Here is a 26,792-nt window from a genome sequence, read left to right on the forward strand (position 1 = left end):
GTGATTCTGAAAAAATATATATATATATAAATATTTGATGATTGATGAAAGCCATAACTTCTGCACAATGAAACATAAAGTTGATAGAAATGTAGAAATAGGAACCAAATGTTTAGAATGAAGTGGTCTTAATTCTTTATAAGCAGATTTTTTTATGGAGATATCATATAAAAATTAGCAAATAAAAACAACACATTATATTTAAAAACTATATCTACACTTTTCTTATGAAGAAGAAGCAAAAACAAAACAAAACAAATAAATAAAAATAACACATGCATATTTACATCTGCAGAATTTTAAAGCTTCAAATATATAAAATAATAAACTAACCCCTAATCTATATGCATCACAGCAATAAATATTTTACTCAACAACTGTATGTATTGGACATGTAAAAAATTGTGTGACACAATTTTAACAGTATGTATACATATAACTTACACTTAAATCCACAACAGAATATATTCGTTCTTATATAAACAAAGACAGCTATTTAAATTAAAATTTTCGGATCTCTTGTTAATATTGTAAAAATGAGCCACACATGTTTCCATGGTGATGATGTTTGGTGTTTCATCTGCATGCAAAAAATGAGAAGACATTATAAAACAATAATATACATAAAAATTGATTCACCTGTGAAATGAAAATTTAAATAAAATATAATATTGTAGCATTCAGTAACATGGGAAACAACAACAGGGAAAAATTTGAAATTCTTGACATGAAGGAAGGTTAGTTTCTTTAACTTTTTACTTATTTTATGATACTTCTTACTTGAGTTGATAAAACAAATATTAAGGTCAACTTAAACAGCAGGTACACAATTAAAAGCATCTAATTTTAAATGATACTACATATATACTACACTTTTTATATAAAGGCTTATTTAACCCAAAAATAGGTTCATCCACGTTACAGAATTACTCAGCATGCAAGCAAGGAACTTTTTTGGAAATTTTGACCATGGGTAGTATACCTGCTTGAAGCACATCATGATATACTGCAGTCTTTTTCAGGAATATTTGAGTAGGTGTGTGATGATTCGTACGTGTAAATCAAGTAACACGTGCGATGTAAACCACACATGTAAGGAATGTTACACATACGACACTGGCTCCGTGGTTATTTTTTGTTGCACTCTCTCAATCTTAAAAGAAATTTACACCGCACGTGGATTTCGTTTTTACAAGCATAAAGAAAAAATCCATTAAATTCGGGCCTGAATAAATTATCTACAATTAAATCCATGATAAAATGTCTATTCCGCCTGTAAGTGCAGTTTTGCAGACTTGCTTCATCCGTGCTTCGTCAGCGTTCAAAGATAGATTATTATAGCAGTCTTGGTCATGAATGGCGTGCTATCGCACGCGCACGCCTCCGCACACACCATGTTAAATTTGGGCGTGCTCTTTATCACACGCCTTGTTCTACTTCGTACACACGCCAAGCAGAACTGAGCTATTTTAGAGTAATCCCTTACCCAGACTTTACCCAATACATAATTGTTCTTCCGTGTTAAAATGTATCTCTAAAATGTATTTCTATTAAATAACCACCTTCATTAAAATTGCTGACGTGAGATACATTTCAAATGTTTTGCGTCTGTATTGCGTCGACAATATTATTTTTGTTTTTCAGCTGGCAAAAAATTTCGTCATTAACGTTGTATTGCTCTCCTTAAGACGATGACAAATGGAAATGAAGTACAAGTCCTATTGACCTACCTTCCCGATGGTGTACTTCTTAAGTTAATAGTTATCATGGCATCATTAAGTTGAATATTGCAGAAGTAGCCGGTGACATGCTTCGAAAATGCTTGTCACAGGCACAGTTCAATGCAAAGCAAAACTGTACAGGAGACTCAATTGTTAGAGTCTTCGCAGAACATCTCTTCTCACAAAACCGAGGGCAGGGCTAACTTACTGCCTGCTATGTCGTGTGGGAGACAGAACTTCTGGACTTCTTTTTAATACGATATACATTTCTCTTTCCCCTTTTAAAAAGATTTTTTAAACTTTATTGAACATGTTTTTTCTTTGGTATTATTATGAGAACATTCGTCCGAAAGCTGTATTAAGGTACAGGACACCTAACCTCTCCCATGTTCTGGTTATATTTAACTTGCATGGGTGCGCACTCTTCTCGCAGTTCTCTGTGACGATGAAGGTCGGACTGACTTGTGGCATGGTTCTAAATGGTCCTTCGTCTTTCGTTCGAGTCTCAGTGTCATGCACCAGCCGAGCATAAGAGTGTCATCATGAAGGAAAGGGGACGACTTTAATGTTCTCTATACCTTATGTTCTTCATAATAACACCATTCATTTAAATTTCACAACAAAATAACGTCGACAATTTTTTTGCCAACTACTATGCTTCAAAAACCCTGCGCTGCCGCTCTCCTGAATGTTATAATTGCACGCCAAAATCATAAGCTAGGTGTGCGATACTGATCGCACGCCTGTATTAGTGTAGGCGTACGTACCACCGCACACGGGTGTAAATATTTATGACCAAGACTGTATAGGAATTTTAATAATGTCAGCAGTACATATAGGTACTTTGATTGGATAGAGCTTGAAATTCTAATCATAATAATGTATATTTAGGATTGTGTGCTTTCAACAAAGGGATAGGAGATATATAAGGGTTTAAATAGACTGCAGCAAAGACATGCAAAATTAGTAAGAAATTAATTATTGTGTAGAGCTTAGATAATTGATCACGATTTCATCCATTTCCAATTCATTTAGCCTTAAGTTGAATAGGAAACCAACGATATTAAGTCTAGACTTTAACAAGATGCTGGAATTTGGTTTAGCTTAGACCAGATTATATCTTTAGACCAGCAACAAAAACGGTTTGTCACACTTTAGCAGATTTTGTCAATTGGCATTTCTTTTTCTTACCAAACTTTCTCGTGTGCTATTGAGTTTACAGAATTTGAAACAATAAACATTTTATATATATATAACTCTTTTATAGTTGAGAACTTCTGTTACTTAGCATAGGTTCTGCTTGAAAAAGAGAGTTACTTTCTTTGTTGACTAGCAGAGTCTTGTCAAATGAGGTTAAAGGTTAGGTTGTATGAGGCCTGTGTATGAAGTGTTATGTTGGTAGAGCAGTTTTTGAGAAAAAAAACCCTCACATGTAGAGATACAGTACTGTGAAAAGGTTTGTTAACGAGCGTGGTGCACACAAACCACGATAAAATTGTGGTCTTTCTAAACAAACATTCAAACATTCTATCGTGGCCATCACGCTAATATTATTATCTCCACGAAGGATCGTGTTTCCCACGATTATTTCCCCGAGCTCCACGATATTTATAGCCAGTATAATCTATATATTAAGATCAAAATTCAAAATGTCAAAAGTTTCCTAATGTTTCATTAAAGAATAGGACCTGAACGCCTCCATCATAGGTACGAAATCGTAATGTGACACGTGCGAAGAAAAACATCATGTCAGACTGTTTCAAAAATCTAAAGTCTAAGGCCAAAAAACAAAGTAAAAGAGTACATAGCTACAAATTATATATATGCACATGACAGCGATAATCAGACAATCAATGGTTGGTTTGTCGGATCAGTGAAAAAATTCGTGTTTTCTTGTTTGTTTATCAGCTGCCATGTTACCTTTAACAGATGATGTCATAGATTTTTTAATTACGAAAGCCGATGATCCGCTACTGGGCTTGATTTACTGGGTAAATATTTACCGGTTTCGTAACATTGTCACTTTAAGAGCCGCGATTTCTCAGAAGCCGCAATCTTTCTTCTAATAGTGGTTTGCTATGCTTTAGCTTTTAGTACAGCTACATATTTTCACATTTATTTTTTATTTAAATCTGTGGCGATGTGCCGTCTATCTAAAAAAGTGTTCATCTGATTTCTAATTTTGAGTACTAATATAGTAAGAGTGTTTGACAAAATTCTCAGCTAGCCAACCAACTTCAATTTTGCATTGTTTGCATTAAAATTGACTTTATCTGACATATTTCAGAGTACCTTCAGCTGTCATGAATATTTTCTTGGGCAGGCTTCACTAACTGCATTTCTGTCCTGACCCATCTTTAAAGTTGTCCCTGTTATATATGAAGGTGACAGCCCAATTTGGTCCTAGAGCTAAAGATCAGTTGCAAAGTTTGCATGAAACGTTGTAAACATTTAATAATGTTCCATATATGTGAGGGCATCCTGACAGCCAAGTAAAAAAGGCTATTTACACTAATTTATAGATTATTGAGAATACAAGATTATCTTACCTTTGATACCTTTGATAATTTTTCAGTCTTAAAGACTTTGTCTATGTCAATGACACAGGTGACTTCTGCTTCAAGTGTACTAAAAGGTAGAGCACGAGAGAGCAGCATAGACATGGTGCATCATGTCAACTAGGCTGTTAGTATTGGCCACTCTTTTTTGGAATACATAAATAAACATTTAAGGGTTTTCTAATAGTTTTTACCATGAGTACCATCTATTTTTCTTAAGTAGCTCCGTTGTATGGCTTCAAGAGAAGATATCTTTGATTGCTTAATATGTTAATTGCTTCAGTCTGTTGTTTATATTTATTGCTTGTGCATATGTCCATTATTCTTGATGCAAAATTTAAACATTACCTCAGGTCGCAACTCATCTATATCTAGGACCACTGTTGGTTGAAGGAAATTATGTCACAGTTTCTCGTTCACCACATGCATGTATTTACAATAAACCTTTTGGCAGTCATTTTAATCATCTTCACCAACAAGTTAACTCTTTTTTCTACCTTAAAGAGATGCTTTTTTGCAAAACATTTAATAAAGGACATGACCTAACATAGACCTTTTTATACAGATTTGTAACAAATGTGTCTCGACAAAATGTGATGTATATAATTTCCTTTTGCCTTATTGATTTTGCCTGTTTTCCAAGGCTCTGTACCAACTATGAATATTTTTGCAGTTCAGATTTTCCAACACCGATTTTCAAGCAATAAATAATGTACAATTTTTGCTGAATATATACAAAGTTTACTGGTAACCATAGTTACAGATTAAATGTTGCGACGTTTTGATTGTTTACACACCAATTTTCAAGCAATCAATTATGTACAAATTTTGTACAATTTTTGTATCAATTTACTATTGCTGCGATTTTTAATCATCATATTTGATCATACAACAGTAACAATAGTGCAGTAACAATGTAGGTCCATGTGAACAAAAGATACATAGATTTTTTCGGTGTATAGACATAGATTGTTAAACATAACCATTACAGGAATATTTAGAAATGGATAATGAAATAAAGTGTTAATTAAAAAAATTGTGCACAATGGGTTGTTGTGGTAATAATGAGGCTGAACCAATTGAATTAAACCAGCATGGTGTTGAGGATAAGGAGCCTGCTGGACAATATGGTACAGTTCCTTACCATTTTTAGAAGTGATTGCACTGAAGTCAATACACCTGTAAGTTTTATTTTTGTCGTTTTAGGTAAATCAAGGAAGTATGACCCCAATTTTAGTGGACCGATTAAAAATAGGTATGTATTTTTATTAATAAAGAAATCTGTCTTATATATTTTTTTCTGTTAATTAGAAGAAATTTAGAACCAAAATAAGAAAAACAATACCTAATCATTAGTTATATCTAAGCTTAAAAAAAATTTTAAAAAAGGATGCAGATATATTTTGATTATTTTATTTTTTTTTAGGATCTGAATACATTTTATTCTTCAGTAATTTTTATGTCCATCTGCTTATATGTTGCAATCTTCATTTGCTGTCAATCTCATTCACAGGCCTTCTATACCTCAATCTCACAAAAATGTCTGCTACCATATGTCAATGTATATGCTAACATACCATAATGGTTAAAGTCCTCTCTTTCAATAAGTACGGAGCCAACTCGTGTTACTGAAAATAGTAGCACTCTTATAGACTTGATACTTTCTAACAGTTCTTGTATTTCTAAAACTGGTGTCATGGATTTAGGCATCAGTGATCACAATTTAGTTTATGTGATCAGAAAATTCAAAAGGCCAAAATTTGAACCTAAAACATGCAAGGTTCGTAGCTACAAGAACTTCAGTGAAGAGGTTTTTCTGAAGGACCTCAGGAATTTAGACTGGTCATATTTTAATAATTATGGTGACCTTGATAAAGCATGTGAGAAACTGAATAAAAATGTTAAAACAGTGGCTGACAAACATGCCCCTTTCAAAACACATAGATTTTCTGGCCGTGTTGAGGCATGGGTCACTGATGAATTAATAATAGCCATCAAAGAAAGAGACTTCTTGAAACGGAAAGCATCAAAAACAAAATCCATCATAGACTGGGAAGCTTCCAAACAAAAAAGGAACCAGGTAATAGGTCTCAAAAATCGACTCAAAAACGAGTATTATAATGACGTTTTGCAGGACTTTCAAAAACGGCCAAAACAACTTTGGAAAACCCTAAAAAAACTGGTTCCTGATAAGTCAGGCAATACTACCTCGATAAAACGAGTAGTCCAAAACGATGGTACAGAAACTTCTCACCCAAAAGAAATTTCCAACACATTCAATTCATTTTTTGTCAGTGTTGGTGCCAAACTAGCCTCTAAATTTTCTTCTGACACTACTAATGTTAATCCACCTGTTAGCGGACACGATTTTCGGTGGGCTCGTATTGAGACCAAAAGTGTCGAAAAAATAATTAGATCACTAAAACTTAATAAAGCTACAGGCTTGGACGGAATTGGTTCACGACTGCTAAAAGCAGGTTCGTCAGTTTTAAGTATTTATTTATCAAGTCTTTTCAACAAATCTTTATTTACTGGTTATGTACCTAAATGTTGGAAGACTAAAAGGGTCTCGCCTATTTTTAAAAGTGGCAATAAAACAGATCCTACTAATTATCGGCCTATCTCCATTTTGCCAATTCCTATGAAAATTTTTGAAAAGTTAGTGCATGAGCAAATGTCTCATTTTATTTCTGAGCACAACTTCCTGAATGACAGACAGTCCGGATTTCGAAAACTCTTTTCCACAGAAACTGCAGTAGTCGATGTCTCTGATTTTATTCTTACTGAGCTCGACCAACATAACTTTGTTTGTGCTGTGCTCATTGACCTTAAAAAAGCTTTTGACACTGTTGATCATAAAATTTTGTTAAAAAAACTATGGTGTTTTGGCATCAGAGATGCTGCCTTTGACTGGTTCGAGTCCTACTTAACGGACCGAATGCAGCTGACTCTTGTAAACGACACAGGATCAGATCTGCTTCATGAAGACGCTTTTGGGGTGCCGCAGGGATCTGTGTTGGGGCCCCTGCTCTTTCTTTTGTATATTGATGACTTAAAATCTGTCATCAATTCAAACTACCACCATCTATATGCGGATGATACAATAATTATTTCGTCTCATAAAAACTTGGATACCCTTGTCTCCCAGGTCGAGTTAGAACTTTCGCAAGTCGACCTCTGGCTGAATAATAACAAAATGACTATTAATACGGACAAAACTGAAACAATCTTTTTCGGCAACCACAGCCAGTTAAAAAAAGTTGAGAACAAAACTATCAACTATATGGGTATTCCTTTGAAGAGGAGCGAAAAAGTTAAATATCTTGGGGTAACATTTGATCAAAAAATGCAATGGGAAAAGCACATTAATGACATAAATAGAAAAATACTAATTAAATATTCTAAAATTAGAACCATTGCATCCTGTTTAACACCTCACACAAAAAACCTTTTAATTAATGCACTTGTCATGCCATATTTCAACTACTGCTCCTCGGCATGGGCTTGTGCCACCCAAGGTAGATTGGGAAAACTAGAAAAACGATTAAAATGTGTCCGTACCTTTCTTGGGAAAGAGAGGGAATATTCAATGAATAATTTACTCATCAAAAACGATGCCATATTAGTTTTCAAAGCCATGAATCACATTGCTCCTGATTACATGCGCTCAAAATTCCTTTTGACAAAAAACTGTCATAATCATCAAACAAGAGGAGCTTCAAAAAACAGGTTCACACTTCCCTTGGTCAACACGGAATTTGGCAAAAAAGCCTTCCCATTTAGAGCTGCAAAAGTGTGGAATAATCTTCCAGACCAAGTGACCTGTGATGGAAGTCTGCTTTCGTTTAAGACTTCCATCTCTAATGTATTTGGCAAATTCTAATGGAGATCACTTTTGAATTTTTTAATTTTTGTTTTTTATTCTTTTTCTTTTCAATTTTCACAGATTATAAATGTTACTATGTTTGATTGAGCTGAGGCAGTCTAAGGTTTATCATTTTTTGTTTTTTTTTTGTTCTAGTGGCCCCCAGTGGAAACAATCCACTAACTATAGGTTTTTGTGATTTTCTGGGCTAGCCACTTTAAATATTTATTATTATTATTATTATTATTATTTCATACTTGGCATTTCTTTTTACGTTCTGACATACTATAGAATTTGTATTTCTTTGTTTTAGGAGTTGCACTGATATCATATGTTGTGTTCTATTTTTACTGTATTTCATTGGGATGCTAGCAGTTGGTATTCTAGGTAATAATACTTGTTTTAAAGCATCACTTTGTTTGTATGTTTTTAAGATATCTATTATGTGATTTCAACCCACAAGAATTTTCTTATCGCTTTGCTTATTTTTTTGAACTAATTAAGTCCACATGGACATCATAGTTGCAAGTGCAATCCAGCTCAACTTGTGTATTGATTTTATAATTTTTTTATTGCTACAAAGAAATTTACAGAAAACTATCCCATCCATTTCTTAAAAAATATGGTACCATATTTACCACTTTTAATTTGCAGAATAAAAGAAATCCTTTGTGCATCACTCACTGAAATAAAATGGAAAGTCAGATTCATTCTAATATAACTAAAAGATGCCATCAGGGTAATCTTAAAATCTTGCTGTATTACCATTTTTTAAATAGCAGGATAAGATTTGAGTAAAAACATACATATGAGAGATAAAGGTCTCCAATATATTGGATTTACTGATTAAGTTGTTGTGTGATTCATCAAAGGGGAGCATATTTCTTGTTAAAATTTTTCAGGGGTGTATAATTCATCTTATTTTTCATAAACAGGCCTACCTAATGGGATATCTATCAGCAGTCTTATTGTGCTTTGTATGTCTTAACAATGCTTTTGGTTGTGATCACACCGCCACTTGATTGGAAGAGCGATCTGCTGTACATGGGTCATTTGTACACCCCACTTAGCCCTACTTCTTGTCCTTCACTTAAGTATTTTTTGCAAAATATTTATAAAATTAAACTTTTATTTTGCCCATGTATAATGTGTATATACTCTGTGTTTAAGTCAGTAAAGTACCAATATGTACTGTTTTTATTTGCAGCATATAGCACTGGAGATCCTACAAAATTGTTATATCCCACTGATTCCCATGGTAAGCTTCAACAATAAATTTTGGATTCAATTGTTTATGACATAATTTTGGACCTTGACTGCAAAAAAGAAGTCTTTTGCTGCATAGATAACCAGAGCACGCCAGAGTAGTATTTTCGGAGCCAATTAAAATACCTCCATAACTTTCATAAGACAAGGGTGATAGTAGGTTAATGGCTTATTCATCAGCCTTTTTTTATTTAACAAAAAAATCTTTTGGGTATCATTTTGTCATCAAGCAAATATTATATCTTATGGATTTGCGCTTTATTTTATTCAAATTATCTAAAATTATCTTATTTTTAGTAAATGATAATACAGACAGTGTCCTTATACTTTTTTTTATTACGAAAAAAGCCCTTTTCGAGTTGAATCATTATTTAGAGATAAAATTTGTCAGATTACAATGGCTCGAAATTAGTTGGGCACTTTATTTCTTTGGCAAAACGTATTTTTCAATTGAAATTTTTATACATGTTGGATAAATAAAAGTGTGAGAAATTTATAGTGTTGCTATAGGAATTACTAGTACCCTCACAGTGTATAGAAGGTTTATTTAAATATTTTTAATTTATAGTTATATCTCTTCATTATACTTCTTCTTTTCCTCTATTGCAAATATGAATCAATAATTTATCTATTAAATATAAAAATATCTTGTTTTCATTAAAAGTTGATATAACAATTTAATTTGATTTACTGATTTACTTGCATGTGAAAGCAAAACAATATAAAAGGGGATTTCCAAGTATGTTGTCAAGTAAAAAGACAACATCACTAAAATATTTTTAATCATAATTCTCGAATAAAGATATGTTATATATTGGATAAATATGAAAAAATTTTACTAGAAAAATGTATTTTTAAAAGCAAAAAAATAAAACGTTTATTAGCTTTTAGAACATGAAACATAGATAATAGGGTTTAAAAATTAGCCAAATGCAGCCCCACAGTTGGACCACTGTAAATCATGCAAAGTAGGTTGTTGTAAAGTGCTCCACATATTTTAGAAAAAAAAAAGAGGATGAATTAGGCTACTCAGTGGTGTCAAACACGAACCTTTTAGATCTTTTGGTTACAGCCGCCAATAGCAGCTCACATTTTGGAAAGCTAATTATTTTTTGGCCAACAAAAGATTCTGGCGCGCATTCTAATAGTTACAGTTTAATATGAATTTGCCTTCGAACATACATATAGAATAACAAATTTATTCATTCACACATGTCCTTGCACTTTGGATAAACGAGGCACTGTAACTATTCGCTTATTGTTTAAACATAACGTAAGATGTGCTCTCTGGTTTTTGATGTAATGCACATATTCTTTTTTACTGCAGGTGATACTTGTGGTGAAGGAAAGCATGCGTAAGTTATTCTTTTTTATCACGCAATCATTGGAAAGTCAGGGAAAATCATATTCTTAACCAATCGGTTGAAACTTCTTTTTTTTACATGAATTTTACTGTAAAAGATTTTTTGTGTTGTGTCATGTTACTGACACGTGATAAATTTGCCATGTTTGTTAAGTTTTATATTTATTGTAATGATGAAGGAATATGTTGTTCATAATTCAGATCGGATGGTGAATTCTAATTGTAAGCCAAGTATACATCAAATTTGAATTCGCTAAAGTCAAGGAAATTAGTATCTATTAAAGCCTAATAGTCGGGAAAAATGATATATCTTAGTTGGTCAGGAAGAAGGCAGGGAATTTTTAAAGCTGTATGTAAAAATCTGCCCATACAGCTTTTATACATACTTCTTTTCTTACCTTATAATATCTGATTTTAACATGTATCTAAAACTTTTAGCGATAGAAAGAATTTGTTTTATTTCGATCTTTTGGAATGCATTCCCAAATCGATCAGCGAAATTTACAGTTTGACAGCCTGCAAAACACATCAGGTACACTTATAATACGTACTGTATGCTGTTGCGTGTTTATCAAAACAGCATACGATTTTGAATGTTTTGCAGTATATAGCATACTCGTATTTTGTATGTGTTATTAGGTGTTTTGTATTCATTATGTTACAAGGTTTTTAACCCTATTCGGTCCGGGGTTTTTCGAACATACTATGACTCAATAACTCAATAACTTTTCATAGGATTGTTCAAATTGAATCAAACTTGGCACACTTATAGTACGTCATAAAGGGAACAAAATGGCGGCAATAAATTTTTGCTAGCGTCAGCACATTTTCTGACACATGTCAACCTGTATGTTGTACACACATTTTTTACAAGGCCTTGAAAAAAGTTAAAACTTAACCTTCCAGAATGTAATTCTATAATAGATTTTGCAAGGCCAGAGAAAGTATGCTGTTATGTTTTTAGAAAAATAATAATTAAGCAACAATTTTCGGTGAGTATTATGAACTTAGGTGAACATTACAGCCAGCTATCTAAAATGACAGCCGATTTAAGTCAAAATTTTTGTTCACACAGCTCATAATGTAGATTTTAGTTTTTTAATGTCCCGTTAATGTTAAGGCATCCTACTAGCCAACTAAAATGTTCAAAATAATGCCATTTATTCTTAACTTTTTTGTGTGTTTGTTTTCCTTTTATTTTTATGGCATTTAACTCTTATTATCAACTTAGTAACTGTTAAGAAAATACAGTACTTGTTTGTCTAAAAACCTTCTATATATATACTGTTTTTTATGTGTTTTATTTAACAATCTTTCTTGAATCACTTGCAATTAAATTTGTAAATTTCTAGTGTTGCTGGCTATTTTAATGCCCTTTAAGAAAAAAATATAATATGGAAAAATAAAATATTTATATTTATATATATATTTTTAAACACTTGATTTTTTTTTTTTTTTTTTGACTTTATCAGATTCTTTAATATGTGAAATGTATCACTTTAATGAGAAGATCATGAACTAACGGGAGTGCACAAGTAAAAATTCTTTTTATGAATAATGCAACAAAAACAGAATGGAAATTAGCACTTAAGGTTTGCAAACTGATCTGCTACTTAATTAGACCAAGATAGATCTACAGTATTTGTTTCGTGTAGTGTTTCATACGCATGCACACTGCGTTCCACCTGAATAACATTGTTGTTACAGCATTAAATATTTTAAAGAACACGTAAAAGAATTTACCAATAGCATGTACTGTGCACGACATTACATTGTCAAATAATCTTTGTTATTTTGTAGATTTGTGTGAAAAATTGTCCAACCGACAATACATACTCCAAAACAGCTGATAGAGACAAGTTGTATTGCAAATATGATGCACAATCGAAAGTGAAAACAATGGTATTAGCTTATTTATCTGGCCTGCAAATAAATATTCTCTATGTGAACAACACTTTTTTAACAGTGGTAAAGTTTTTAATTTTAAGTTGCAGGACTCATACATAAGTATTCTTAACTCTATGAACATTTTTCATGGCTGCAAGTTTAATCTCTCATGTTGTCTTTATAGCAATAGCATGTTTAGATTCTCAAACATGATGTTTGACATCCTAACCGTGTCATTGTATTGTACATTCTTTACAGGTCGTTTTCCTCTTTTATTTTGTTTCTTTTTTAATTTGCTCATGGAATTTAATTTCTGCTAAAAAATCACGAAAAAGGTATACAATGTTAAACGTAGGTTAAAAAAAAGATAGTTTGCCTTGCCATGCTTTGATTTCTCAAGAAACATAGAAATTGATGATATTTTTTTCAAGATGAAGGTTTTATGTCGTAAGCGATAGCTATAGTTAAAAGTTATTTTAAAGGGAAGTGTACTTTGGCGAGATAATTGTCCAATTTTAAAATTTGGTATTCTGTTAGTCTGTTAAATGAAACAAAGGAGATGAATGCTTTAATTTCTTCATGTCGACACCTTTTTGTATCTTGGTGCTTTAAACCATTTGAGAGTTGGTTGTATGTCTATTAACTTTGTGGATCAGGTTTTTATTCATAAATTTTGACCAATATTTTAGTCAAGTGATGAGATTGCGAAAAACTGTGCCAAGTATACACTTCAAAGTACAGATTGTGAGTATCTGTTTTTTTAACTTCAATCTGATGTTTTGTTATAGTATCCATGTGCAAAGAGTGAAGCTGGCCTTGTTAACCAAGCTGGTTTGGCTAATGAGGTCACCTACTATATTAAATCTCGTTAAAAGTTGCTAAGATCTTGATTAAATTTGCTGAGATCCTGACAATGCGGAATGAACTTTTTGTTGTGTAAACACATTCTACTGAGTCTGCCTGCTTAGGCGAGATAGTTTTTTAGGCTCACGAAATTAATTTCAGTTATGAACTTTTTTTTTCTGTTCTGCATTGTTTATGTTTCATTCCCTAATTTAGAGGTATTAACGTAAAGACCAGCCTAACAGACTCGGTTTGTTGAGACAGCGCACCTCCATATAAACATCTCCTTAGTTTGGTAATAAAGCGTTGCTTTATTTTAGTGGCGTACAGATGTGTTCCGACTTTGGTTGGGGGTAGTCTGTCTAACTTTTTAAAAAGCAATACCATTAATACAGATGGGAAGAATTTAACAGTTGAAAATATCAAGTGGGGAACAATGTATGTCGGTTATTATTTCGGCTATTCCTTTTTTTTGAAAATCTTATACACAGCAGCAGTTACCATCATTCTTTACATATTTTAGTGCTCAGAGTGTGTTGGTAAACATTCAAAACACAGGCCGAAAGGTATGCTAGAAATTGCAGGTCATAAATATATTAAAGAAGATGAGAGGGAAGCGCACCCTTTTTTATAGACGACCCCTGTTTCCGTTTATTGTACTTCTTATGTGAAAATGCAGCTTGTTCCCATCAATGTTTTAGTTTGAAATTATGTAGATTTTTCATGTACTAGTTGTATTACATTTGTCTCTTCACTTGTGTGGTCATTGTTTTAAGGTTGTATGTCTCTTCACTTGTGTGGTCATTGTTTTAAGGTTGTAGCAGACGTTCAGGAATCTTGGTATTGGATTCTCGCGTGAGTAATTTTAAATTCAAAATTTTTAAAATTTGAAAATAACCGTTATTGACTTTCCACACTGAGTTTTTTCAACACGGTGTGTTATAAGCCAACACCGTTGACCGTAAGTATTAGATCTTATCGCGGAAGAGTTGACATTTACTTTTTTTTTAAGCTGGTTAAAAAGTAGAGGCAGTGTAGTTTTTATTATTTCTTTGTCGGACGATATACTCGTTATCTTCAGCTCATGTCGTCATTTTTGTGCGACAAAATGTTCGCCTGAAAAGGTGTTTTTGTCTTCTACAAGCCATGCTGTTTTCTTTCGGATTTTTAACTTGTGTTTCTTCACTGCAACTCAGTAAACTTCGTGTCGCTTCTAAGGCGTCACTAAAAGAGTTTACGAGCTTCAATACCGGTAACATGATAAACATAGCGCCGAAAGTTATCGTCATTGCGGTTGCAAATTTTCCTAGTAAACTTGCTGGTACAATATCTCCATAGCCCACAGTTGTGCATGATATTAAGCTAAACCACATTCCATCAAATATCCCGCCATCGCGAAATTGCGAGTTATTTGCGTGTGCTTCAGCAAAGTAAATAATACTTCCTGATATCACGATAAAGAAGGCTAAAAAACTGACGAGGATTTGCAAATCTGTGCGACTCTTATATATGGTGTAAATAAGCAGTCGAAGTCCGTTTGAAAATCTTGTCAACCGAAACACTCTGAACGCGTTGGCGAGTCGGAATACTTTCAACACACTGGTCGATGAAGCCTGTGCTGAACTTAGCGCTAGAGAGCTGAAGAAAATTACGAGTGTTATCAGGTCAGTTAGGTCAATCCAACTTCTGACGAACTGTCTTTTCTGTGGACATGCCCACAGTCTTAGGGAATATTCTAGTGTGAACCATGAAAAGCAAACTATTTCGATGGGAAACATGTCGCGATGAACAACACTAGTCTTATTGTGTTTGTCACCTGGATGTAAACATGTTAAAATTATAGAGATGAGAGTCATAACAAGTGAAATCGTGGATAATATTTGTGCCCCATATGAACTCTCTGGGTTTTGTAAAACATTCCAAATACGTCCCTGTCTGCTTTTTGGCGTGCTCTCTCTTTTCGAAGGCGACAAAACGAACTTCTTTGCTTCTAGTGCATCCTGCAGGAACGCGCAGTCGATTTTAAAAAACTCCAGTTCATCTAGGAATACCTCTTCTGGTACGTTCTCTGGACACACTACTCTTCCGAAGCGTTGATAATACATTAATATTCCTTCGAAAGCTAGTCTGTGTCTGTTGAAAAAATAAACACCTTGACTTGGGACAAAATACTGGGTCCGTTCTTGCGGGTCACCCAACAAAGTGTGAGGGTATCTTCCCAGGCATCTATCTGTCGTCTCAAAAGTGGCTCCGCTTACGTTAATTACCAAGCGTTTCATATCTGTCTTGGTTCTCGTTGTGAAATTCTCTCAGCTCGATGTTGTCGTGTCTTTTTTCTCTGTGTGTGTGTGTTTTTATACAAATTCCCTGCAGTGTTTTGTGGTAAAAAGATAAAAGTTTTTATTCTGTTTTTTTTCTCTAATAATTGAGATGTTACAGCTTGCTTTCACTCTTTATAACTCAAATTTTAGTGTGTTTATTTTCTTTTTCAAATGTTCTTCAAAGCATTTATAATTTTAATAAACTCCTTTTTTTTAATACGTCTTCAAAACTGACTTAATTTGAGTTTTGTTTTGTGCTTGCAGCTGGCTTGAGTGAGAACTTTAACACACAGACAGCTCTCCTCAGACCTTTTTTTCGCAGTGCTCGTGTGATACAAACTATTTTTGCAGCATTTGTGGGAGGACGTGTATTTGTTTGCCTACACGTTTTAAACGCATTTCAGCTACCATCTTTAAATCCCTGTTTGTTTTTTGTTTATTTATTTTTTAATTCGTTGATTCCTTCATTCATTCACTTTTTCCTTCTAAGTTTCAATAAACGTTGGCGGTCAAGTGCTCAATTTCCATAACATAAAGATGGTAGCGTTTTCTAAGTTTTTGTTGGTTGTTAAAATGTTTGTTTACAAATGCTTGCACGTTGACGAAAGTTGTCAAAATCCAGGCATCGCGACCAGAATAAAAATTTTAAAGCGAATGCCCAAATACTAAACACTGAGAGTTATGGTTAAAGACAGACTAAGACGCAAAGCAAACTATAGGTAATAACTGAAAGTTTTAATGAAGAAAGATCACAAAAATTTACTTTGTAACCAAATTTGTTTTGTGTGCAAGTGTGTAAGATGCACGTTTGAACTGAAGAGGAAATGCGCCTGTTATTTTTCACATAATACAAAAAAGCAGAGAAAAAATATTTTAAACAAGAAATTAAAGGCGTAAAAAATAGTTAATCTTTTTATTTGTATGTTTAGCCTTTTTTATACATTGTTGAAATATAAAAATAAAACTTGTGAAATAAATACAGTTTCAACGAATTTATATTGCACGCAATATTGGGCATATGCACCTGGGCCTTATACTTTTAATCCTAGCAAAGCGGTATTGTACGCACCTGTGTAAAAATAACATCTTTTGGCTTTGTAACACACGACGCCCAATAGGGTATTTCTTTTGCAGAAATTTTCAGGAAAACCTTTTCTAATGACTTGATCGATTCGAAATTGGTTACAAAAAACTTATTTATATCATTGAGTGACATCATAACTTTTCTTTGCAATTTACATTTGAAACACTGTCATCGGTGTGATTTCTGTGCTCTTACATCGGTGTAACCTACCCAACTTCCCTCCCATGGAATGGGTTTACCTGTCGGTGTGGTAACAACACTTGCTAAACATGCTTTTAAGAGACACCAAGCCACCGACACTGTCATTTAAAAGCGCACATTGTAACCACTCGGCTAATTAATAATGCATTATTCTTGAGAATAGGGCCTGACAAGTTCAACATATTGACACGATCATATTTACTGCTTTTATTTTTTGTTGTATATAATCTGTTTTGTTTTTAGTGGATTTGGTATCACCATGATCGTGGCTTTTATTTACATCTTAATTATGAGGTATGACATCAATTGGTGGGAAAGTTGTTAATTTCGTAAAAAATTTAATAGTGTGTATACACGATAGCCATAAAAATTACCGCCGGAAATTAAAATTGGGGAAATATAAAGCTCAACAATTTCTTTTTAACATCTTACACTTGAGCGATGATGAAAGGGAACCTAAACACTTTTTCTTCTTCGATTCTCATTTAGCCTTAACTTGTGTGTAAAATAAACATTCACATGTGTTGTTTTGTTAAACTTATGATATGGTAAATTTATCTGAACTCTTAGATGGGTGGCTGGTTTAATGGTTTGGCTGACGACATATGCAGTGTTGACCATCATTGGATATTGTAAGTAGTTTTGGCCATTATTGAATGCTCTACGCGAAGTTTTGAAGTATCTTAAATGTTCTTTAATAGCCCTTCTGCAAAGTTATAAAGTATCGCACCTAATATTATTTTCGGTCATTTTCTTGGTGGAAACATTGTTTTTCTCTTTTAATTATCACACATAGCCTTGAAGTTTGGTACACAGGGCTATCAATTTCCTCGTACTAAGTTTCTATGTTCATACGTGCTACATTTTTTCCATGGTAAATTTCCTTCCCAATTATCTTCGTAGGTACGTATTATTGTTACACAGAATATGATAGATTAGCATCTACAGACACGAGTGATATTGGATTCGATTTTGTAACTAATCTTGACAGCTACAGCGACAAGAAAGAGACATGGCTGGTGCTGGGTAGGTTAACAAATAAACCCTGTTCACACTTTACGTATGGGGGTTCGCTCTGATGTTAAGGTATCAGATAGGGTTTCAGTTCACATGCAACCAAACCTTTCCAATATGTGAAAAGCGAAATAATCTTTCTCCGACATTGTGTAAACAAAAAGAAGAGAAAGAAAATGGCGGCATTAAAAATACAGTTGTCCAATCAGATTGCGTTGTTTTATTAAACCTGTCAACACTAACTGGTCTTCACTGGTTTTATTATGTTGTTAAAACGTTTTCTTAAATACATACCAAAATTACAGTCACGAATAACGGGGTTTTTTTAAAAGGTGGGCAACAATTTACTTAGAAAAGGTGTAATCTTATCGATGAAAGTCGGGAGTTTAAAAACTAAAAAAAAAAAAAAAAAATCTGACATTTTTTCAGTCTCTGATTTCCTTTTCGCAAGTAAAAAGTGAAAGTGCGTCGAGTTAGCGAACGTTCGAGTTATCCTAGGTTCGAGTTAACATTCGAACTTCATAGAGTTTGTTTTTTTTAATTTTTTTAGGAATTATATGCGCTATTATTCTTCTGGTTATTTTGTTGTTGTTGTTGGCGTTGCGTAAAAGAATACAGATTGCCATTCAGCTTATTAAAGAAGGAAGCAGGTACACTGTTTACAATTTTTTATACAGTCCACTTTCTAATTAACGAAATCGTTGCTAATTAGAGGCGACCGCTAATTGGAGAGTACACCCTTTGGATAATAGCTAGCTGAGTCTTGGAAATAAAGCTGAAGTTTTGAAAATTGATAGCAACTTATATAATAAGCGTTAATCTTTTGATGAAATTTTCTTGGTGTGCTTTTCAAAAATATCAGTACAAGCTCTCTGTAGTGGCCGCAAAACGGCGCCCTACGCTAAAAGTTCAGTTTTGTTACTGTCTTTTTTAATTAGGCATCTTCGCTAATAACTGCGACACAGGAAAACCTGCCAAAAAAAGCTAGCTTAGAAAACTCTATATTGGCTACAGCATTGTAAAAGTTTTATTTCTCTACTAGAGCACTAACCGCTATGATTTCCACGTTGTTTTTCCCCTTACTTCCATGGCTGATGCAGCTAATTTTGTTTTGTTGGTTCGTGGCTGTACTGGCTTTCCTCGTCACAGCAGGTGATGCTGAGTTTGAGCAGGTCAACAATGGAACTTTTTCTAAAATTGCGTGCACAGCAACGGTAAGTAGCTATGTTTGTTTTTGTCATCACACTGCTCCTCTATAAAATTCCTTAAATCTCCTAAAAATATAATATCCTTGGAAGTACGGAGATTTAGCAAGCCTTTGAATTCTCCTTGTTGTGTTTTTACATTTTTGTTGATAAGAAATGGAAATGGTTGTGAATAAAAGAAAAAAATACCTATATAAATAACTAGTTTTAAACAAATAAAAATTACCCTTAATATTCTTCTAATATTGAACAAAAGTTATGACAAAATCTCCCTAAATATTAAGAATACTTCGTTGTTCTCCGATTATTAATTTCTCACTCCATTTGTTGAGTGATCGTCCTGCGCGGTGATTAAGGGATTTTATTCTCAGAAATTCTTTTTACATGCTCGTGTAAGTCATGAAAAATTTGTGTTGTTAGGACTTTCCTATCCCATCTTTTTCAGTTTTCCACATAAAACTTCTAAATATCTTCTATGTAGGACGCTATTAATGACTGGATCCCAGGCTCCAATGATACCATCTCTTGCAACTTTAAGAAATATGTAAACAATGAGTAAGAATTTATTTTGTTTTTATGCTTGTTGAAGAATCCTGATATAAGCTTAACTGGATAAAAATAAGAACAGTCTTGTCTGGAACCATTACTCAGACAGTTTATGAATTCACTTTATTAGAAAAAAGGTCACGTGATGTGAATGAACCTGTTTTTTGTTTTAACCAGCAACTCGTTTAAATTCAGCGAGACCAGGAACCTGCTGTGGCGTAGTGAATGTTTAAATTCAGCGAGACAAGGAACCTGCTGTGACGTAGTGAATGATTTTCTTTTAGCAATATCCTTCGCCTTCAAGTGTTTCATCTTTTTGGGTGGTTTTGGATTATGAATTTTATCGTTGCGTTTGGTCAATGTGCTTTAGCAGGTGCATTTGCATCGTGGTATTGGGCGTGGGACAAGAAAACGGTACGGTTTTTTTCCCTTTTTCTGTTCACCTTACAATACAATGATTGTATTGACAAATATATTTTATTTTTACGTAGGATGTGCCTACTTTGCCAGTACTGATGTCTGTTGGGCGTACATTGAGGTATGTATGTGCTAGCTTAAGATGTACTAATATCTATAGGACGTACATCAAACCATTTTTAAATTGGAATAATGTCTGTAAGGCGCCATCAAAGTATTGTGTACAATCAGTACGATTCTGTACTGGGAGTAAAATGATATAACGAGCACGTGATCAGTTAAAATCTTTCTCTCAATGTTTTGTTATTTTTAGATATCACACTGGCTCGTTAGCTTTTGGTTCTCTTATCATCGCCATTGTGCAAATCATCAGAGCTGGTTTAGAATATCTGGAATGGAAACTACGAGGTTAGGGTGGTTTTCACTTTTATTACTTAAAAATTGTCATAGTCGATTTTAAATTGTGATTGTCCGATTTAGGGTCAGGACATGAACCAGGACCTGTAGCGAAGTTTATTTTGAAGTAAGTAACCTTCCTTCTCCACTTTCTCTTATTGATTGTGTGACTTCCACTGGATGATGGTGTCAACAACAGCAATCATTAACATGCTCTTCTAAATGTTTATTTTTTATTATTATTTTCAGATGTCTCAAATGCTTCTTCTGGTGTTTGGAGAAGTTTTTGAAATTTTTAAACAAGAACGCCTACATCGAGGTGAGATTTGCCTCGCCTACCTTTAATCTAACTACCATTGTTGGAAATTTTAAATAAAAGTATTTTTGTATTCCGTTAAACTATAGATCGCTGTATATGGAAAGAATTTCTGTACTTCAGCGAAGAATGCATTTTTTCTGCTGATGAGAAATATTTTAAGGTATGTCTTAGTGAGATTAGTTTTTGTTTGAAATGTTTGTGTTGTTTCCTATTCATCCTGCTTATCGTTCTGAACAAGAAAAATATATTTGTGTTATTTTACCTTTCTTAATGTAATTTCTGTTTTCATCCATTTCTTAAAGTAATTTAATTCTGTGAATCGTGCATTTTTTATTTGAAATAAAAAATTCTTAGTAATGAATTGGCTAATAAATTTATACGAAATTGAACAACTCATGGTGTGTGGAATAAAAAAAACGGATTAAAGAAAAGACACGGAAAGAATCCATAGTCGGAGAAAAATTTAGTCACTTCTTCATTTTTTTTTTCTAGTCAGAAATATGATAAATAAGTATTGCTTTTTTTTCTCGAAAACTATGAAAACGCGTATGCCAGCTTTTATTTATTGTAATCTGACGTAAGGTTGTGTTTTCACTTATTTTTTTTATTATTTTTTTTGTTACAGGGTTGCTGTGTTGGATAAAGTGACAGACTTTTTGCTGTTCATCGGAAAACTAACAGTAACAGGCGGAATGGGTATACGATTCAAACTTTTTGATAACGTTGATGTTTTAAGTGATAAACTTTCCCTGTAAATACCGTAAATGCTTGATCCTTCACCCCCTCCCTAATTTTAATTTAGCGCCCCTTCTCGATTTAGGGCCCCTTTTTGATTTAGCGCCCCTGTTCGATTTAGCACCATTCCAATTAAGCGTCTGTTTATTTTTGTGTGATTTTCTTATTTGCGTCTTTTGAATTACTAAAGTAAAAAAAGGCTTTTCATAAAAACGTTGAAAATATTTTTATTAAACGTTCCCTTCAAACCTCGAAATAGTCAAATGATAAAATATGATAAATTTTCCAAGGTTTTTGCTAAGCATTTACGCTCTATTAAAATTCACTGTGAATGAGCACTTTAAAATTCTAAAATCTTTTTCATACATTTTTTTTATTTTGTTTTAATATATAGCTGCTGTTGTTATTTACCATAAAAGTTCCACTTAAACCCAGCCCTTCTTTTCTATTTACGCCCTTTGTTTAACGCCCTGTTTTTTTAGACTTGTTAAAATGACAATTTTTTTTTATCCATTGTAGGTGTTGCAAGTTTCTTCTTTTTCAACAAAAGAAATGATTTGAACTATTATCTTACACCGGTCATTGTACGTGCTTTCAGATTATGGCTTTTAGTTTTATATAAAACATTTTGTCGTTGTTTATAACAGAACAATACTTTGATAATAATATTTTTATTTTTAGATCATAACCATTGGAGCATGGGTAGTAACGAGTGCATTCTTTGGTGTTTATGAAATGGCCATTAATACGTTGTTCTTGTGCTTCTGTAAGTAAAACAGTGTTTCTTCATACCTGTGGATTTTTCACGGAATAATCATTAGCTTTTATACAATACCAGTTAAGGCTCACAGTGGCTCAGGAAGCCAACTTTTATGATCTAGTTTGCAGATCTAAGGAAGTGCAAATGTAAAATGCCATAGAATCCATATCGTTTCCAGTAATTTTTGCTTTGCCGGAATAGCGAAAGAACCAGAAGGGATTAAGGTTACGTTAAAAGACGTTTAAAAAATATTTATTTCATGCATTCATGCGATTTGCGATAAGATTGGTCGAGTGTAATTTTGACGTGATCACGTGTTGTTTTTTCAGTGGAAGATTGTGAGCGTCATGATGGTTCACCTGAGAAACCTTACTATATGTCGAAGAAACTAAAGAAAATATTAGGAAAGAAAAACAAAAAAACAGAAGAAGACGAATAAATGACGGGTTTTTTGTATGTTTACACGTTTCTAAATTGACGGCGTCTTTTAAAAGTTCGCGTCTCATGTTTTGACCACGTATTTAAATTATATTGCAAAGTTATATTGTATATTTTGTTGCGCCGAAATGCCTAAACGTTGTCGTTAATTTTTCCGGTTTGCAGAATGTCAACGTCTTAACCATGTAGAATTGATCATGTCAGCACATTAATTTTGTAAATTCTTTTGTTTTAGTTTTTTTCGTGTAAACGGTGATTAAGAAACTATTTTATATGAAATTTTAAAATCCAACCCTCTCCCCTTGAACTTTTTATCCCATTTAAGATTTGCTTCCACGTTTGGAAAACTTAACGTAGATATAATCTATTTTGATTTCTCATTTAATTGGTATCGTCTCCCTGAGTTGAATAATCTTTGACTAGATGTATATATTGATAGATGTTTATATTTGCACACGGACAGTTTTACTTTAGTTCTGGTGTTTTTTAGTATTTATACTTAAATGTATATCATGCCCATGTTTGACACAAATTTCGCATAGTTTTTTTATATAAATTATAGTTGTATAGATTGTTTTTGTTGATGCTAGTAACAGCAGTGACGCTTTTGTCATTTTTACGCCCGTATTGACGCTGTTTTTAATTGTCTAACTCTTAAAGACAGTCATTCAAAAGCAGATTTCTACTTTCCACCTGCCAAAAAATAATAATACCGAATATAATGGTTGTTTTTGCTAAACTTGTCCCACTCGTTTTGAATGAACAAATTAGAGTAGTGAATTGACCTGGCGCACCTCAAACACTTGATAGAATGCATCTTCCTACAACTCACTCAAAGCTGCGACTAGTATCATCAAAATGTTGTGTGAATAATAAGATTGTGATATAAAATTTTGAAAAATAAATTATAATAACATACTTGCTAGTTTTTGTCTTTGTTTCGTAATGTTGTTTTTTTCTGTACACCATTAAAATTTTGTTTTTTATTTTGGCATTAGTTCAATTTAGCGTGGATTTAAAGAAACTTTCGTGGAATTAATTTTCTCGAATAACAGGCAAAATGAGTTGATGAGTTTTGAAGAATTTAATTTCGCAACTCACTATAATTCTGTTTTGAATTTAAAGTATTTTTTTTGCTGAATACAAGCACAATGGATTATTTTTGCATTTCAGACGGGGTTTCGGCGACAAAAAAAGATTAGTCCATCTGAAATTCTCTATTTACAACAGTACAAAACATAACGCAAAAAAGTTGTATTAAAAACAGAATTATTGAAGGTAGTACAGCTAAATCCTTACATAGAGGACACCTATATGAAGAAAAGTTTTCACTATGTGCATGATTTCACTGTAGTCAGGTAGCAGACAGCATAAAAATGTTTTTAAAATGTCCCTGGATGGTACATACTTCTCCATTTTTGTTGTTGTCTCCTTCCTGACTACCTTAAGGGAACTTATTTTGGCGGGAACTAATTTTGGCGGACGAAGGAAATCTAAAAAAAATTTAATTTTGGCGGGAACTAATTTTGGCGGATCAACGAAATTTTTAATTTTGGCGGGAACTTATTTTGGCGGGTGGCGGTTTTTTTTAATTTTGGCGGGAACTTATTTTGGCGGGTCAGCGGATTTTTTAATTTTGGCGGGAACTAATTTTGGCGAGTGAAGGATTTTTTCAAATTTCAACGAAAATTTTCTTTGGTAAAGATGTAGAAATAAGCATTACAAAGCAAAGAATTTTAAAACAAATACTAAAAATCTACTCTTCTTCATCGTCTATGATAATGTCAAATGCATTCCGACTAAAGTCTATGTCATCCTCGTCACGCGTGTACTCCTCTTCTTTGTCATCGTCATTTTCGACTCGCACGTTGATGAAGCTATCCTTTAATAAATCTGGCGCATTGATTATGTCGGTTATGGGCTGAGTAATTACACTATTGCTTTCTGGCAGCGGTGATAGATCTTGAAAAGGGTCAAGGGATTCAAGTGAAGTGGATCCCATGCGAACTGCGTCGTAAATTCCAGATGCTTTCCACCCATTCAAAACGACTTCACGGCCATCTGCCGAAGTGATATGGTTATAAAACTGGAGGAGCCAACTTGCATGAAGAGGCTTGATGGTGGTCAGCTTTAATTGAATATTTATATCTTCGATCTTTTTGTTAAGGGATAGCTCTTTCTCGATCTGTTTTGAATACCATTCAGTGAACAAATTTCTCATGAATTGCTTGCAATGATTATTCACAGTAAGATCCAAGGGCTGGAATATATGTGTCATGTTACTTGGAACCAAAACCAGGAAGATGTTGTTCTTCTTCAGCAATTCGGTAACTTCCTCAGTAATTTGTCCTCGAAAGACATCGAATATTAGAAGAGCAGCTTGCTTTGGGTTATTTAACTTCTTCCTCTGGTCTTCAACGTGCTTTAGAACGATCTCTTTGATGACTTTGATGGATTCTTGTGTATTGCTGTAGTGTTTGGGATTAACGCTTAGTGAGAACGATTCGGGGAATTCAAACTTTGGGAGGCTTTGATTTGTTTTCCCCCCATATATCAGTTGCATTGGCAGAAAAGAACCATCAAGCGTAATAATAAAGGTACCAGTAAGGCATCTTTTGTCGAAGGATCCAACGATAGGGACGGACGATGAACCCTTTTTCGCCATGGTGTGATTCATTCTTGGAACAAACTTAAGAGGTGTCTGGTCCAGATTCATAACAAGTTGGTGAGGGATGCTGTGTTGTTCGATGGTCGAAACAATATCGTGAAGAAATAGTAATTCGCACTCCTTTTTGGCTCCTTCAGTGATTTCAACTTTGGAGGTCGTTTTCATTCTTTTCTTGAAACCCATTCTCTTGAAGAGGCTTTTTGCCCAACTGTTATCAATTTTAATATGCCCCAACTCAAATTGAGGGTTTCGTGATATTAGAGCTTTCGCTGCAGCGGTTGCAACTGTTCTTGAAACAACACCTCCTCGATTTCTCAGTGCAATTAAAAATCTTTGTACCATCTCATCTAGACTGCCAAGGAACAGAGGTCTACCGCGTTTCAAAGGAACAAATTTGGTTACCACGCTACGTTTTTCTCGGGTTGAATCTTTCAGCTCTTTTTTGTAAAGATTGCCAAATCTTCGAGCTGTACTCTCACTTAACGGCCTGTCTTTGGTTTGAAACTTTGTGATTGCAGCCGCACCACCATGAATCGCAACATATTTTCCGATATCAAATCTTTCTTTTTCTGACCAACGGTTGTATGATTTTTTGCCACTGGATTTAACATTTTCAGTCGCGTCTGTAACAGCTTCGTAGTCTAACGAACCAAGGGATGATTCTTGCTGGAAGTCAGTTGGTTGTGGGCCTAAAATGAATAAAACGAACCACTATGTAATTGCGAATTTTGACCAAAAATTAAAAATTTTCAAACAAAGAAAGAAACTTCTTCGCAGGTAGGTATAACAAAAAAAAACATCAAAGAGAAATACTTACTTTGTTCCCTAGAACTGTTTGAAGGTGTTTCGTCTGAAGTTTTTTCCTTTTCAGCGGCCCTTTGTTGAGCTTCTTTCTCTTGTAATTTAGCTAACTTCCTGATGTAAGACATTTTGAAAGCCGGGAGATAAAAAAGGAAACGTAAGTTATCTGTATCCTGTATATTTACTCGAACATAAACATTCCATTCACTTGGCCTATATTTACACTAAAAATCGAACAAAAACATTCTTTTTTTCTTGGCTAAGGCCCGTTTAGACTACCCAATCGAACAAAAACATTCTTTTTTTCTTCGCTAAGGCCCGTTTAGACTAACCAATCGAACAAAAACATTCTATTTAATTGGGAAAGTTCGGTCTACACTGACA

The 26,792-nt window shown here is 33.7% G+C and overlaps 3 protein-coding genes across 4 annotated transcripts; 1 reads left to right on the forward strand and 2 right to left on the reverse strand.

Annotated features, from left to right (window-relative positions):
* The first annotated feature begins 104 nt into the window (after window positions 1-104).
* LOC130612583 (choline transporter-like protein 4) lies at window positions 105-24,632 on the forward strand. Of its 2 annotated transcripts, none has more exons than XM_057433917.1 (27): window positions 105-737; window positions 5,486-5,534; window positions 8,458-8,531; window positions 9,352-9,402; window positions 10,738-10,765; window positions 11,212-11,305; window positions 12,574-12,675; window positions 13,350-13,404; window positions 13,824-13,941; window positions 14,027-14,069; window positions 14,318-14,358; window positions 17,353-17,403; window positions 17,680-17,741; window positions 18,013-18,135; window positions 18,674-18,773; window positions 19,166-19,337; window positions 19,810-19,883; window positions 20,159-20,288; window positions 20,366-20,412; window positions 20,605-20,699; window positions 20,772-20,814; window positions 20,937-21,006; window positions 21,093-21,166; window positions 21,632-21,702; window positions 22,261-22,325; window positions 22,423-22,507; window positions 22,831-24,632. In XM_057433917.1, exons 1-27 carry the CDS (start codon window positions 689-691, stop codon window positions 22,938-22,940), a joined length of 2,076 nt encoding a protein of 691 aa, XP_057289900.1. In that variant the 5' UTR covers window positions 105-688; the 3' UTR covers window positions 22,941-24,632. The 2 variants fall into 2 exon arrangements, with proteins under 2 accessions (XP_057289900.1, XP_057289899.1); XM_057433916.1 differs by lacking the exon at window positions 105-737 and adding an exon at window positions 5,134-5,409.
* LOC130612586 (potassium voltage-gated channel subfamily A member 6-like) lies at window positions 13,999-16,004 on the reverse strand. Its single transcript, XM_057433922.1, has one exon. It carries the CDS (start codon window positions 15,780-15,782, stop codon window positions 14,586-14,588), a length of 1,197 nt encoding a protein of 398 aa, XP_057289905.1. The 5' UTR covers window positions 15,783-16,004; the 3' UTR covers window positions 13,999-14,585.
* Window positions 24,617-26,560, reverse strand: LOC130612585 (uncharacterized). The gene is made up of 2 exons (XM_057433921.1): window positions 26,425-26,560; window positions 24,617-26,296 (listed from the first exon to the last, which is right to left on the reverse strand). The coding sequence occupies exons 1-2, from the start codon at window positions 26,534-26,536 to the stop codon at window positions 24,696-24,698; spliced, it is 1,713 nt and encodes a 570-aa protein (XP_057289904.1). The 5' UTR covers window positions 26,537-26,560; the 3' UTR covers window positions 24,617-24,695.
* Between the last annotated feature and the right edge of the window lie 232 nt (window positions 26,561-26,792).

This window comes from Hydractinia symbiolongicarpus, chromosome 10 (genome assembly GCF_029227915.1).
Source record: "Hydractinia symbiolongicarpus strain clone_291-10 chromosome 10, HSymV2.1, whole genome shotgun sequence".
NCBI lineage: Eukaryota > Metazoa > Cnidaria > Hydrozoa > Anthoathecata > Hydractiniidae > Hydractinia > Hydractinia symbiolongicarpus.

Bases quoted from the DNA above. Each gene is read 5' to 3' on its own strand.
- LOC130612583 (XM_057433916.1), top strand. From the start codon at position 5,325: ATGGGTTGTTGTGGTAATAATGAGGCTGAACCAATTGAATTAAACCAG. The intron at 20,289-20,365 runs GTACGGTTTTTT...ATTTTTACGTAG, and splicing joins GGGCGTGGGACAAGAAAACG to GATGTGCCTACTTTGCCAGT. The intron at 22,508-22,830 runs GTAAGTAAAACA...TTGTTTTTTCAG, and splicing joins TACGTTGTTCTTGTGCTTCT to TGGAAGATTGTGAGCGTCAT.
- LOC130612586 (XM_057433922.1), bottom strand. From the start codon at position 15,782: ATGAAACGCTTGGTAATTAACGTAAGCGGAGCCACTTTTGAGACGACA.
- LOC130612585 (XM_057433921.1), bottom strand. From the start codon at position 26,536: ATGTCTTACATCAGGAAGTTAGCTAAATTACAAGAGAAAGAAGCTCAA. The intron at 26,297-26,424 runs GTAAGTATTTCT...TATTCATTTTAG, and splicing joins AAACAGTTCTAGGGAACAAA to GCCCACAACCAACTGACTTC.